At 41.4% G+C, this 14,313-nt stretch overlaps 3 protein-coding genes and 1 pseudogene across 9 annotated transcripts in view; 2 read left to right on the top strand and 2 right to left on the bottom strand.

Annotated features, from left to right (window-relative positions):
• Nucleotides 1-253: 253 nt before the first annotated feature.
• Nucleotides 254-3,037, bottom strand: Lcmt2 (leucine carboxyl methyltransferase 2). Its single transcript, XM_004861678.4, has one exon. The coding sequence runs from the start codon at nt 3,035-3,037 to the stop codon at nt 983-985; it is 2,055 nt and encodes a 684-aa protein (XP_004861735.2). The 3' UTR covers nt 254-982.
• A 59-nt stretch (nt 3,038-3,096) lies between these two features.
• Nucleotides 3,097-14,313, top strand: part of Mapda (N6-Methyl-AMP deaminase) — a 24,264-nt gene continuing 13,047 nt past the window's right edge. For 2 of the 7 annotated variants that reach the window (XR_015449739.1, XM_004861675.4), the window contains exons 1-5: nt 3,141-3,280; nt 9,233-9,364; nt 9,881-10,073; nt 10,411-10,541; nt 11,069-11,129. Coding sequence is in view for 6 of the 7 variants with exons in the window: in XM_004861675.4 (XP_004861732.1) it covers nt 10,014-10,073; nt 10,411-10,541; nt 11,069-11,129 (252 nt within the window). In the remaining variant the exon portion in view is untranslated. Of the gene's footprint in view, nt 3,281-3,659; nt 3,780-4,277; nt 4,402-9,232; nt 9,365-9,880; nt 10,074-10,410; nt 10,542-11,068; nt 11,130-14,313 lie in introns of all 7 variants that reach the window. The other 5 variants (XM_021241752.2, XM_004861673.3, XM_021241754.2 and 2 more) reach the window with 5 other exon arrangements.
• LOC101718631 (luc7-like protein 3 pseudogene) lies at nt 4,408-6,152 on the top strand (annotated as a pseudogene).
• Zscan29 (zinc finger and SCAN domain containing 29) overlaps nt 12,583-14,313 on the bottom strand; it is a 34,906-nt gene continuing 33,175 nt past the window's right edge. Inside the window, exon 5 of the mRNA XM_087207343.1 lies at nt 12,583-12,944. Coding sequence (XP_087063469.1) covers nt 12,598-12,944 — 347 coding nt within the window. The 3' untranslated portion in view covers nt 12,583-12,597. The remainder of the gene's footprint in view (nt 12,945-14,313) is intronic.

The raw sequence follows: 14,313 nt of genomic DNA, 5'->3' as shown, positions 1-14,313 counted from the left end.
AGCCTTTGGCAAGAGTGCAGCTGCTGCTGTCAACCTGGACACTGGCAGGAAAAAGGCTGGAAATACCGACTCACTCTTCTTGTCCCCATTCCCTTCTTCTAGTGCCTCTAACCAGTGGAACTCAGCCAGAAACCACAAAAGAGCTGACTGGTGCAGTTCAAAAAGGTAAGCTACTTGAGGCACAGAACACAATGATCGGTTAGAACAGATCTGGAGAAAAACATTATGATTAAAATGAATTAAGACTTCAAAGTTTGGTTTGTGGTAATTTATACATTTAAATAAACGTAACACCAGCGGCAAAACTTGATCAATAGCATGGTTTTCAATAGTTGTACAAATGTTTCTCATTAAAACTGAATTCTGTGTTGCACTTAAAAGCACAGTAACTTAAACAACTGTGTTCATTTCAGGTATCACAAAGAATTAGGTCAATAATATGTTTCTTGAACTACTTTCAACCTTGTATTCTTACTATGGATCTGTGTGAAACTTTTTCCAAGGTACAATCTCAAGTCACAAAGGTCAGGTTGGAGAAAGTATTACTTTTTTTTTTTTTTTTGGAGACAGGGTCTCGCTATGCAGTTCAGGCTGGCCTCGAACTCATGGCCTAATCCTCTTGCCTCACCCTCCCAAGTGCTGGGATTACAAGCATGTGCCACCATACCCAGTGGCTTTGCTTTTACTTTTTAATTCAATAAATGGATATTAGATTTGAAAATTGGTAGAAGTCCAATTAACTGGATATATGAATGCAGAAGCCTCGTACTTTACTGCTGTGACCAGTTTCCTATTTTATTTTTGTACTATCTCTCTGATTGCTGGTATTTTAGTAACTTTCTCACTTTCTGCACTTAATAGTGCTAAGGAATAAAGGGTGGTGGTGGAGGTATGGCAATATCTATAACCAAATTCAAAATACCTTTTGGGGAAGGTCTTTATTGTCTACTTCAGTGGATCCTGAATATATCAAGCATTATCTTTATCGCCCAGGACTTAAAGAAGAAAGGTCTAGCGTCACTGTATGGGGGTTGAAGTAAGTGCCAAAAGAAAAGCAGTTCCCACCACCTCCAAGGAGCAGGAGCTGTTTCTCTTCAGGAAGGAGAATGCTGGTGTGGTTGTGTAACATTAATGGCCACGGCACACATGTTGTGTCAATCTGATACTCAGAGCTCAATCCAGTAGTCAAATTGATAACAGTCACTCCAGGAACTGAGGAGGAATGAATCCAGACCCCGCCAACCAGCAGAAGCTGTCCATTGAATACATGAGATGTGTGGGAGTACCTTGGGGTAATGGGAGGGTGGATATCTATTGATTCCCACAGGAAACCACAAGAGATTGATCTCAGGAAGACTATAGATTTCAATGGCTCTTCAGAAGCTCCAAGACCTCCAGCAATAAGGGCTCCCCCTTGCCAAGGACAGGCACTATGGGAATGACGAGCTTCAGGTGCATCCCCTTCCACTGGGATTTTGACCCAAGCCACTGTTCCTACATGTAGGAAATGCCAGTCACTTAGCACTGGTTCCACTACATTCCGACCTCCATACACAAACAAATATTTCTCATTCTGATAAGACACTTCTGTTGTTGAATGCCGCCAACGTGACAAAGCGTTATCTTCCAAGTCAACCTTTGTTACTGTCACATTCAGGGCTTCAGTGCTATCATCCTCACTCTTACATAAATCAAGCTGGAGAGCCCCCAAGGCTGGACTTAGTGGGGACAATCTTCCTCCCAGAATCAGAACCTGAGTATCTGAAAGTCTTGACATGGTATGATAAAGGCGTCCATCCCACTGGAGTCCAATCCCCCAACTACATATCTGGCTGCCTTTCCATCCAACGCCACAGTATCTTGACAAGTGAAATTTGCTCACTCGGCAGTGCCGTCCTTCCTGTTCTCCAAATCCTCCTGCACTGAGAACAACACCTGGGCTCAAGAGGACAGAGGCGTGGCCATATCTCTTAAGGTTTGAACCCTGGTTGCCATGAGTGACCACTTTGGCAGGAAAGACCCCTGAAGGCAAAGCAGGATCTACTCGAGGAAATGCCTCTGAGGGAGACAACATCAGAGTCTGGGAGAGGGTGTCTCCCCTAGAAGCTGTCAGAATGAAATAGTGGGAGCACTTCAGATGCCACTCCTCAAACTCATCAAAGGGTTCAAGATATTCCATCCGCTGACGTTCTTCTGCAGGGAGAAAGCAGCGGTAGAATTCATTCATATCCATGGCCCTGCAAGCAGTCCAGCCAGCTTGAAGAAAGCGGCGCCGCTGGGCCTCCACGTCGGGAAAGAGGTCCAGGCCATGCAGGGGAGAATTCAGCTGTTGAAAATGTTGCAACATGACCTGCCCAAAAGCATCTTGTGGCTTCATTTGTTCATAGATCACGAAAAGGGCACTAGAAAAACGCTGAGCAGCCCAGGCGATGAGGGCTGCGGCACTGCTGGGCTGGAGGTAGGTGAGCACAGCCTCGGCCAGGAGCAGAGTGGGTGCGGCCGCGTCCAGGCCCGCCGCGTTCAAGGCCACGTTCAGTCGCCCCAGCTGCTGCAGATCCAGTCCCAGGATGCGGTAGTCCAAGCTCTCCAGGCACAGCGTCGACTCCGGACCCCCGCTTTGGAAATGCCCAATTAACGTGCACAGTTCCGGCATCTCCCGGATCCTCTCCGCCTTTCGCCGGGCCACGTCCGGGAAATCCACTTCCCAGACGCCAGCCCCAGCCAGAAGGCCCGCAGCTTTGAGGCGAAAGTATAGTGAGTCCGAGCCTGCGCCGAGAGACAGGACCTGGGCGCGAGGCGGGCCAGGGCCAGCGCTGGTCAGCCGCAGGAAGGCGTGCACGCAGTGCTCCACGGCGCGAGCGCGGACGTAATAACCCCGGTGGACGAGCGGCGCGCGCCGCGCGGTCCCCGGAACCAGCAGCGAGGTGAAGGCGTCGGGCACGTACCCACGCGAGGCCAGAGAACTCTTGCTGAGAGCGCTGCTGTCGTTGGTGCTCTGTACTGCTCCTGCCCGGCGCTCACGGCTCCGTGGGCCCATGGCCAGGAAACAACGGCGTCGGAGCCGCTCCAGAGTTCTCCCGCCCGGCCCTCAAGGAGCCCGGAACGAACGAACTGCGCCTTGTCTGCGTGCCGGTTCCGGGCGCACGCGTGCGTCAGTTCCGGCGGAGCGTGCTTCGCCGAGCGGGATTGAACAGTGTTCCTGTACTCAGAATCAGCAGCGAGCGTCCTTTCTTTGATTGCCCAGATATTTTCCCAGAAGGACTGAATGACAACGTGCGAGGTGAGTACGGGTTGTCACTTTTCTACAAGCCTTTCAGTGTGAGGGGAATAGGCCCTCGGAGCTGGGAAATCTCTAAGAGGTGAGTCTGGAGACTGACAGCCTGCCTTGGGTGGCAGTCAAGAGGTTTTGTAGGTTGAAAGAAGGGTCAGCCCTGGGGACTGTTAGCTGGCCAGAAGAGGTCGCACCTGGAATGCTGGTGTCGTTGCTAATTTATTTACTCCTCTCATCGTGCAAAGCAGAAAAGCAGAACTCATTTAAATCTGAAAACAAATCAGGCCATATGGAAGATGAGGAAAAAAGACCTTTACAGATAATTTCTATTTATAATAACCATCATGTCACAGATACATACTGTTGATTCTCTTGTATTCTCTGCTAGGCTGACAATGGTTAAACCACTCACCCTGTTTCTACAGAATGCCACTTTCCTTCACTCCAGTCTTCTGTAATGCCAAAGTAGCAGTGAGTACGGTCCGCGAAAGCTGCTCGCGGAAGAGAGGTGCTTAATCCCTTTGCCATATTGTGAGTCTTGCTTTTAAGAAGGAAATCCAGGTTGGATTTAGGTGAAGTTCCTAAATTGCATGCCTAGGAGTCATCAATAAGAAAACACTGTCAGAGATATTTAGGAAATTTATTATTTAACCGATGGCTGAAACAGAGAAGAAAATTTGGATGCCTTTTAAGTATGGTTAGTCCCAGGTAGTAGCACATAATGGTTAAGAGCATGAATTTTGGAGTCCGACTGATTTGGATATTAGAGTTAAGAAAAAGGTTAGATCAGGATGAAGATTTGATAATTTAAAAATTGTCGTCAGCTTTGGTGTTAATAACCTTTGGGAAAGCAGAGTCTGTAACATAATGAGGGAAGAATCTGTGTTTTATTGAATGGGAGAAAAGTTAATGGAAGCATCCGGGGTAAATTGTGCTTTCAAAGGAGCTTGGCTTAAAAGGAGAAGAGAAACAGGGCAATATTTAAAGAGGCTTTTTTTGTTTTCAGGAGGAAGCAAATACATACTGCACATGTGTGATGTGTCCTTGAGGGAAACCAGGAGAGAGGAAGAAGTTGAAGGAACAGAAAAATAAGATAACTCACTGGTAGAGTTTCTCTGACTCAAAAGACTGTAAGTTTAGCTGTGGGGCAGAAAGAAATAGAATTCATGCCTGATGGTTTCTGTTTTCTCTGAAAGTTAGTGGCAGGGTTGTCAGTGTAAAGCACTTGGATCTTGCGAACATGTGAGGACTTTGGAATTGTCTGTAAAGGAGCTGGGAGAAGGACTCACATGAGCTTTCAGGGTCTTTGGATCCTCATCTCTAAAATGAGGGGTTGAAGGAGTGCTTTGTGCAGTTTCTAAGGACTGATTGAGGGCCAAATTGGGAAGGGGGTGGAAGACTGGAAAAATAGCACTGTAGAGACAATTTGTTTAATGATAAGTTAGTAAAATGTAAATATTATGTTAAAATATTACTTTTTTGTAAACACCTGATCAAGAAGAGTGATTTAAGAAGAAAAGAATAGAGCAAAATTTGTGATTTTGGGTACCTTACGATTTAAACTTTTCTTATTCTTAGATAAAGTGGGGACAGTAATACCTCATGGGTTGTTGTGAGGATTTAAAATAACCTTCTGAGACACTTAGCACAATGGCTGACTCCTAATAGATGCATTATAAATAATAGAAATATTTTTTATTCTGAATCCCCTTATTTGAGGGGACAAGAACACGAAAAATTTCCTGGGAAACAGGGAACTTGGTTCTGGCACTACTATATCTGAAAATACTGCTGATACAGAAAGATCTTTCTCCTGTGCTTTTGCCTTTTGGTCACTCAACCCCATGCCAGTTTCTCTTCTGCCCCACACCAAAACCAGCTCAGAAAGGTTGGATTGGATAGGGCACAGTATTGTTGGCACGGAACAGCAATTTTTAAAAATAAATAAATATTGTGCCTCTCTGGGTGGTTTTCAGACTTTAGATGCCTTGGATGAGAAGCACAGAAATGTGCAGTGGGACCACAAGAGCGTTTGTAAATATTATCTCTTGTTTTTGTCCTGTGGAATTGTTCATAAATACTTGTTCTGAACTTGGTGCATGTGAAAAAATTCGTGGTGAAAATTTACAAAAACAGTATGAAAAAGAGTTCCCATTTCATGGCAGTTAGCTATAGGAGAGATTTTTTGCGATACTTACAGAGCTTACTTGCAGAAGCAGAATGTAGAATCAGAGGAAGCCATGCTTGTTTTGCATTATCTCAAAACCAACAGTTCTCTGGGGCAGCTGGCCAAACCGGTAAAAATGAGGAAAAAATTCAGGTTCTAACAGACCAAATTTATGTGCTCCTACGGCAGATTGAAGAATTAGGATCTGAAGGAAAGGTAGAAGCAGCTCAGAGAACGATGAAATTAGTTGAACAGCTGAAAGAAGAGAGAGAATTACTTAGATCCACAGCTTCAACCACTGAAAGTTTTGCTGCCTGAGAAAAACAAATGGAAGTTCGTAAAGGTTGTGGAGATTTTTTGATAATAGGAGATGCCTAATCCCAGGTAGATGATCATTTGATGGGAAAACAACACATAGCCAATGCCAAAATTAAACTGCTATAGAAGAATTAAAGGAAAAGAAAAAAAGAACCGAAGAACCTGATTGGGATGTGTCGAAAAAAAAAAGAAAGAGAAAAGGAGAGAGAAATAGAAGAAAGAGAAAGAAAAAGACAAAGAGAAGAGGAAAAGAGAAAAAAAGAGTTCATGACAGAAAAGAAGGAAAGTTGTTCATGAAGTAGACACTCAAGCCAAACTTCTGACTGGAGATGCAGCACAGAGGACCTCAAAAGATCACAAAGTAGGGAAAGAAGGTGAAGCAGAAATAGAAATTAACAGAGAAAGGCCGGGGATTTAGCTCAGTGGTTCCACTGCCTGTCTCGCAAGTGCAAGGTCCCGAGTTCGATCCCTGGTACCAAAAAATAAAAAATTTTAAAAAAAGAAAGAAATTAACAGAGAAGCAGAAGCCATGACAGATCAGAAAGAAAACATAGATCTGGCAGTTGGGATCGAAAGTTATACAGGCATAGGAACAAAAGTCAGGATAGAGAACAAGATAGAAAATCCAAGGAGAAAGAAAAGAGAGGATCTGGTGATTAAAAAAGTATTGTAAGGGGCTGGGGATTTAGCTCAGTGGTGGCGCCGCCTGCCTTGCAAGTTCAAGGTCCCAAGTTTGATCCCCAGTACCAAAAAAAAAGGTAGTGTGAAGTCCAGTAGTCGAGAGAAACAGAGTGAAGACACAAATCCTGAATCAAAGGAAAGTGACACTAAGAATGAGGTCAATGGGACCAGTTAAATCTGAAAGTGACAGTCCAGTTAAAACTGATCTGATAAGACCTCAGATCAGACAGGATTACTGTTCGAAGATTTCTTGAAGATACTGAAAAACAACAACGTGAAGATCAACATGTATAAAGCTTAGTTAGTTGTTTTTATTTTTTAATTAAAATTTAATTCAGAGCTGATGTGACCCACCAGATTTCCAAACATGTGTTAATAGCATACTCGCCACTGAAAACTTAGGTCCTGTATCATATTTTTTCTTTAAGACTTTTTAAGAAATATTACCTAAACATGTGGCTTGGTCAGTGTCTAATTGCAAGTTTTCATTCTTGAACTTTGCAAACAGGATTACACGTTAGTATTCTCATGAATCAGACTAAGTGGTATTCCATTTTTACAACTCTGTTATACTTAGCCTTTGGATATAGAAGTGAAAATAAAGTATGTCTGACTTTCTGTTACAGAGTTGATTGTGTCATTAAAAGTTTTAGTGTTAATCTTTTTTCTAATAAAGTTATTGACTGAAAAAAATACGTATTGTATAAGATACAGGATTAATTCATAAAAGTTATTGAATTTAAAAAATGTGGATTTTTTTTTTTTTTTTTTTTTACAATATATGTTGCCAAATTGTTTCTTAAAAACACTACCAAGTTTTGTTCCCACCAGCTTTAACACATACTTTTACCAGTGTTGGGTATTCTGGGGTTTAGAATTTTTTTTCTGGATATTTTTACAAGTTAAGTCTACCATGTGAACTTTAAAATGAATTTTTAGGAGTAATTTTTGGAATATTTTTATTAACATTTACTTTATATATGTTAAGCATTCTTAATCTGAAAATCTGTGTGTGTATATGTGTATGTGTGTACACACACACACGTTTGAAACTGGGGACTCAACCCAGGACCTTTGACTGAATTGCTTTCCCAACCCCCACTTTTTTTCTTTGAGACAGGGTCTCATTAAGCTGCTAAGCTGCCCAGGATAAGCTTGAATTTGTGACTCTCGTGCCTCAACTTCCCAGAGTGCTGAGATTACAGGCATGCATTAGCATGCTTGGTTGAAATTTGAAATCCCCAATATCTGAACCTTTTTGAACACTGACATAATGCTCCAGGTGGAAAATTCCATACTATGAAATTTTGTTTCATGCACAAAATTGTTAAACATATTGTATACAATTGGTTCTGAGCTGGACATGGTAATCCTGTACTTGGGAGGCTGAGGCCGGAGGACCTTGAGTACTAGCCAGCCTGGGCTCCACAGTGAGTTCAAGGCCAGCCTGGACTGCATAGCAGACCCTGTCTCAAAAGACCAAATAAATAGATACTTTTGGGCTATGTGTGAAATGTGTATGTGAAACAGATGAATTTCATATTTAGGTTTGGGTCCAATTCCCCAAACATCTCATTTGTATTCAGATATTCCCAAGTATGAAACATTACTGGCTGCAAGCCTTTTAGGATGAGGGATGCTCAAGATGTAAGTCAGTTTTTGGTAGATTGCCAGGCATGATGGCACATGCCTGTAATCCCGACTACTTGGAAAGTTGAAGCAGGAGGATTGCGTATTTGAGGACAGCCTGCGCAACTTTGGAAGACTCTAGCACAAAATTTTAAAAAATTATGGTAGGTTGATGTTACTTGTGCAAGAATAGATATGTTTTCCACTTCAGTGAAGTTTTTTCAGTAGCGATATTAAACATTGTCGATTAAATAGTGCCTCTTTTCCACTTGTTACTCTTTATGCAGCACGCACTTTGCAGTCCATTGAAATGTCACTTTCATCTCATACTGACTTGGTTTTCCTGTGGCTTCCTATGGGTCTGTTTGATCCTTCCCAAACTATTTTCTTTTCTTCTGTAGTAATGGAGATTGAACCCAGGGAGTGCTGAGCTTCATCCCTGGCACTTTTTATTTTTATTTTTATTTTTTATTTTGAGACAGAGTTTTGTTAAGTTGCTTGGGCTAGCCTTGAACTTGTGATCCTCCAGCCTCAGCCTCCCCAGTAGCTGGGATTGCAGGTGTGCACCATCATGCCTGGCTAAACCATTTCCTTTTTTCTTTATTGAACATTTCAATATCTTGATAACTTATTTAGCCCTGGTCAGTATGAATTTATTAATTTTTATTGTGGTAATAATTTTTAAAGTTATTGTGAGAATTAAAGATAATATTATTAAACATGCTTGCCACAAATCTGGTGGGTTTTGAATACATGGAAACAGCTATTCTTTTTTTTTTTTTTTGGGCCAGGGATCGAACTTGGGACCTTGTGCTTACAAGGCAGGCAGTGGAACCACAGAGCTAAATCCCCGGCCCCAAACAGCTATTCTTAACATCGTCACCTGTAATACGTGAGAACCCAGAGGGTCAAGGTGGCTACTTTGAAAATCACTCAATTTCACTGGAAATATTTCAGAAGTAAAGAAAAATGCGGGATGATTTCCCACCTGCAGTGTACCAGCACTGTGCTAGGGAGCAGGGTGGTAGACTGGCCCAGTGGTTTCTGGTCTTAAAAACAGGGGAGTTAGTTTGTCACCGGTGGGCTCATACGGCACATAGAAGAGTTTTAATTACTTCTTAATCCTCATAGCTACTCTGCATTTTTATCCCATTTCTACAAACAAGGACACCGGAGCCATGAGGATAACTGACTCAGGCCACAAAGATGCCAGAATGCAGAATTGATGAAAGGGCAAACCTAGGTCCATCTGACTCCATGCTTCTGCTCTTCCTTGATATAGTCTAATCAGTCAAAATGTAAGTTTAATATTTTTTACCCAAAATAGGACTTAACAAAATTTCTAATATTTGAAGTTGTTTTATAGAAAGTGCTAAGAGGCAAGGAATGCACTACCATATTTCACATTTTAATACACTTCTTACTAGCTTGAGGCCTTTCCTTATTTCTTGTCCATGTTGCTTACTGATCATTTCCCTACCTCACACACATTTAAGTTAGTTCTGGGAGCTGGGGATGATGGTGCACACCTGTAATCCCAGAACCGTGGAGGTTGCGGCAGCAGAATCACAAGTTCAAGCCTACCCTGAGCAACTTGGTGATGTAGCAAGACGCTGTCTCAAAATAAAAAAGGGGTGGGGATGTAGCTCAGTGCAAAGGCCCTGTGTTCAATTCCCATTACCACTATCACCACAAAAAAAAAAGTTTTGGAAGGGCTTTTGCCTTTTAAAGAATAAATTAGCAAAATTCTGGGGTTTTGTTTTGTTTTTTGCTTGTATGCCATCATCTGAACATATTCATTTTTGTTAAAATAGATGAAATTGAACCCAGAACTATATATACACCCGATCTTATGAAAATGTGTGGAAGCAATCTGAAGAAAATCCAGGAACACAGAATTTACTGAAATATAAGAGTGGAAAAGGACCACTTTTTCCTGCTGAGATCATGGAGGCAGAACAGCAGCAGCCATGGATGACAGACTTTTACTCAGAATTGCCCAAAGTGGTGAGACATCAATTACCAAATTCTTGAAGAGTTGCTAATTATAATGGCCTTTCTGGTTTTTTTGTTGTTTGTTTTTGTAGTACTGGAGATTGAACCTAGGTCCTTGAGCCTGTTAGGCAAATGCTTTACCATTGAGCTACATCCTCAGCCTTACGTTGTTTCTTTCACAAAAGAAAAGTAAATTTTATGAGTAGAATTTATAAACTTTAGCAGTTGTATAGCTCAAATCTAATATGTAGTTTTCCTAGTGCAAACTAAAACTTTCAAGTACATGGTATAATGCTGTGAGTCTGTCAGATACTGGATAAGTTTTATTGATTATAGCCTCTTGTTTTAGGAACTTCATGCCCACTTGAATGGATCCATTAGTTCAAATACCATGAAGAAATTAATAGCCAAGAAGCCAAATCTTGACATCAACAATCAGATGACTGTGATTGACAAAGGAAAGAAAAGAACTTTAGAAGAGTGAGTTTGAGGAGGTTGAGGAAATACTTTTGGGTTTTTTTTGGTCTGTTAGTATTTTGAGATTGTAATTAGTAATGTATAAAAATTCAGATTTTAGTGGGTGAAAGGAGTAGTCAGTATCTGGCAGAGAGAATAGAACTTAACATAAGAGTATTTTTCCAACTGTCAGAATGTTGGTAGTATTTTTAATGATTATACTGTTGGTGAAGTTATTGGCTTCTAGACTTGAAACTATAGGTGTATTGACTTTCCCCAGGCAGGGGAAACTGGAGGGGTGGGGTTAGAAAAATGGGGACTATTATTTTACACTTAAAAATATAAATAACGTTTAATTTTCAGCCATTTGATTATCTTTCTAGAACGACAGAAAAATGGTTTGAAAAACATCGGGTAGGTTTTTGTAAATCTTAATATATAAACCTCCTGTTAGCCTAAAATCTAGTAGTTAATTCAGTGTAGGGAGTTTCTCTTGAGTAACAAGTTTTTGATGATGAAAGTATATTAAAACTTTTCTTTCATATTAACAGATGTTTCCAGATGTTTCAAATTATTCATCAGCTTACTACTGGGCCTGAAGATATTCTAATGGTGAGACATGAAGGAAATTTTAGAGTGGTTTAAGGATTATAAACTAATTTATGTCCTTCTGGGTTTTTTGTTTAATTTGGTTTTGGTTTTTTTGTGTTTTTTTGGTACCAGGAATTGAACTTGGGGCCTTGTGCTTGGGAGGCAGGTGGCTGGTTTTGGCTTTTTGAGACAGATCTCTATGTAGTATTCCAGGTTGCCCTTGAACTCACTGTGTATCCTGGATTGGACTTGAGTGGTGATCACCCTGCCTTGGCTTCCTGAATGCTGGGATTACAGGCTTTTCTGTTGTTGCATATGATCTTTTGCTTTCATCAAGAGCCTGATGACAAATGTTTTTTTCTTTTTTACAGCAACTCTTTTCAAAACCACTGTGAGTCCTAATAGGTAAAATACAAAAAACATATGTTCATTGTAAAAGACATGAGGAAGGAACCAATAGCAACATCTTCTACTGGGTAGAGGATGATATGGAAGAGAAAATTTGGTCCTGTTTTCTGTATGCAACATAACATATGAAATATTTGACCTCATATGGGCATGTCCTTGATAAGGCTTTATCTGTGTCCCATTGAAAACTTTTTTCTTTTTCTTTTTCTTGGTACCAGGGATCGAACTCAGGTCCTTTCACTTGTGAGGCAGGCGGCCGAACCACTGAGCTAAATCCCCGGCCCCTAAAATATTGAACTTCCATTTTTTTGTTTTTGGTACCAGGTATTGAACTCAGGTCCTTCATTGGAAACTTTTAATCGCCTGGGTAGGCATTGGAGAGAATGAAATTCACAAAGTGCTTATAAATTGAGTGATTAATCCCCAGGAAAATTGTGCTTTCTCTTTGAGGACTGGAAGACATTACTACGTTATCTGAAACTCCATGATTCTAGAGTCTGACGTTGAATACTGGTTTTTGTATCATTGATCTGACCAGGATGCATTTTATTTTATTTATTTATTCATTTTTCCAATGCTATGACCCAAACCCAAGAGCCTGCAATGCTCGGCAAGTGCTTTATTTAGCCTCAAGATGGCATTTAAAGGGCCAGGGATTTAGCTCAGTGGTTCCGCCGCCTGCATTGCAAGCACAAGGACCCAAGATTGATCCTGGTACAAAAAAAAAAGATGGCATTTAAAAATACTGTCTTTGTAAGTGGAAGGAAGCAAAACCTTGTCCATACTTAACCATTAGAAAAAAAGCAAAGTAAAAAGTATAACCTGTGTTTCTGGAGAACTAACTTTGGACTGGCCCAGTAAAAATTTTCTTCCTTGGCCGAGACTGATCTTTCTGATTAGTAGTAGGTACATTAATTATCTTTAGAAGAGAGGACTCTAGTTGTCGAGTTCACCAAAGGTCGACTGAGTGCTCAGAGTATTCCAGGCACTGTATCAAAGACTTCAGTATATTAAAAGAGATAGGGCTGGGGATTTAGCTCAGTGGTTTTGCCACCTGCTGTGCAAGCGCAAGGACCCGAATTCACTTCCCAGTACCAAAAAAAAAAAAGAGAGAGATAGCTATAGTTCCTGTTCCTAAGGAATTTATAGTCAAGTTATAGAGACATACTGTATCAGTGCTTACTAGAGAAACAGATTTAAAAGATACAAAAATATGTAAGAATTTATAGATTGGGTTACAGTGGCCCCCCCCACAATCACATGTGGAAAAGTGCAAAAGGTCTGTCTGCACACTGGAGATCTGAAGGGTGCAGTCAAAGGCCTGGAGCTCAGGGTAGTGTCCCATGTGAGTCGGTATCAGGAGGCCAGAGGGTTTGCAGTGGAAGCCAGGAGATGATATCCAAGGTGAAGGTGAAGACTGGAGCTCCTCTGAAAAAGCAGAAGTGAGCCTTCTTCATTTCGCTTTTATAACATTCTGGTGACAATCCCCCTAGGGTGTATCTTCCACACACAGAACTATGCTGATTCAATTTAGTTGGGCATTTCTTACTCAAGTTGACACAGTCACTTAACTATCACACATCCCAGTCAGCAGATAAATTTAACATAATTGGTAAGCTCTGTGTTAGAGACATGCACAGTGACTTATAGGAACCCAAAAGGGTAGTCTCTGGTTAGTCACTCAACAGATAATGTTAAATACCACAGGGGCTTACAGTCTCATTTTGCCGATTAGTGTTTCAGGGAAAAATGATGAAATTTCAGACCTGAGAGACTTAATACTCCATGGGTATAGTAATACCAGCCTTATCACTTCACTGATTTCAAAACAAAGGTTAGTGAAAAGCTCTTAAATGAGGTGAGCAGTAAGGATTATGTGCATATGACTTAGTGGTCCGCGGATGGTTTGGAGAATCACAGTGAGGTGCCCCATATTCTGTATGAAACATCTGTGAGAATAAGGTGTAAGAAATTACTTGCTTGTTAGTGTCATCTGAGTATATGTATCACTTGAAACTCTAGTCAAGGAGACCTGAGCACAACAGCAAAAAGACAAGATTGGAATGTGGCTGGAATAATATTTTCTATTACATATGCCGAGGACTGCACTTAGCATTACTCTGTGAAGTAGGTATTTTTATTGTTCCCTTTTTGCCGATGAGAAAACATTTAAAGAGGTTAAGTGGGGTCCAGGTGCACATCTGTAATTCCAACTACTCAGGAGGCCAAGGTAAGAGGATCATGAGTTCCAGGCCAGCTTGGGCAACTTAGCAAGAAACTGTCTGAAAACAAAAAATAAAAGAGGATTGGAGAAGTGTGGAGGCCTAAATTTAATCGCCAGTACCACACACACACGAGGGGAAGTGGGGATGTAGCTCAGTGGTAGAGCACATGCAAGGTTCTTGGTTCAATTCCCAGCATCCCTACCCACAGAGTAAATGTGGTAGACAGATTGCCTGTCTCTGCTTTCAGAGCCCGTGCACCTTCCTATCCAGGCACTTACCTAATTGTGATGTACTCTATCTGGAGGAAGCATTAGAATAGATATTATCAGTTGAGAGCAGTGGTGGTGAACACATGGCACATGTGCCACAGCAGGCACACAATGCCCTCTCTGTCAGCATGTGAGCCAAGGTGCCCCAGGAGCTGAGCATTCAGGTTGAATTGCAGTGTTGGCGCTCTACAATAAGCAGGTTTGGGGTTGCAGTTTTGGCACTCATTCTCTAAAAGATTTTCTATCCTTGAAGTGTAAGAAAGGAAGGCCCGGAGAGCAAAGAATTGCCCTCAGAATCTACTG

This window comes from Heterocephalus glaber, unplaced genomic scaffold, assembly GCF_053883595.1.
Source record: "Heterocephalus glaber isolate CG9 unplaced genomic scaffold, H.glaber_assembly_v1.0 deba00000809, whole genome shotgun sequence".
NCBI classification, from domain to species: Eukaryota; Metazoa; Chordata; class Mammalia; order Rodentia; family Bathyergidae; genus Heterocephalus; species Heterocephalus glaber.
This window is presented reverse-complemented; position numbering and strand designations above follow the sequence as displayed.

Bases quoted from the DNA above. Each gene is read 5' to 3' on its own strand.
- Lcmt2 (XM_004861678.4), bottom strand. From the start codon at position 3,037: ATGGGCCCACGGAGCCGTGAGCGCCGGGCAGGAGCAGTACAGAGCACC.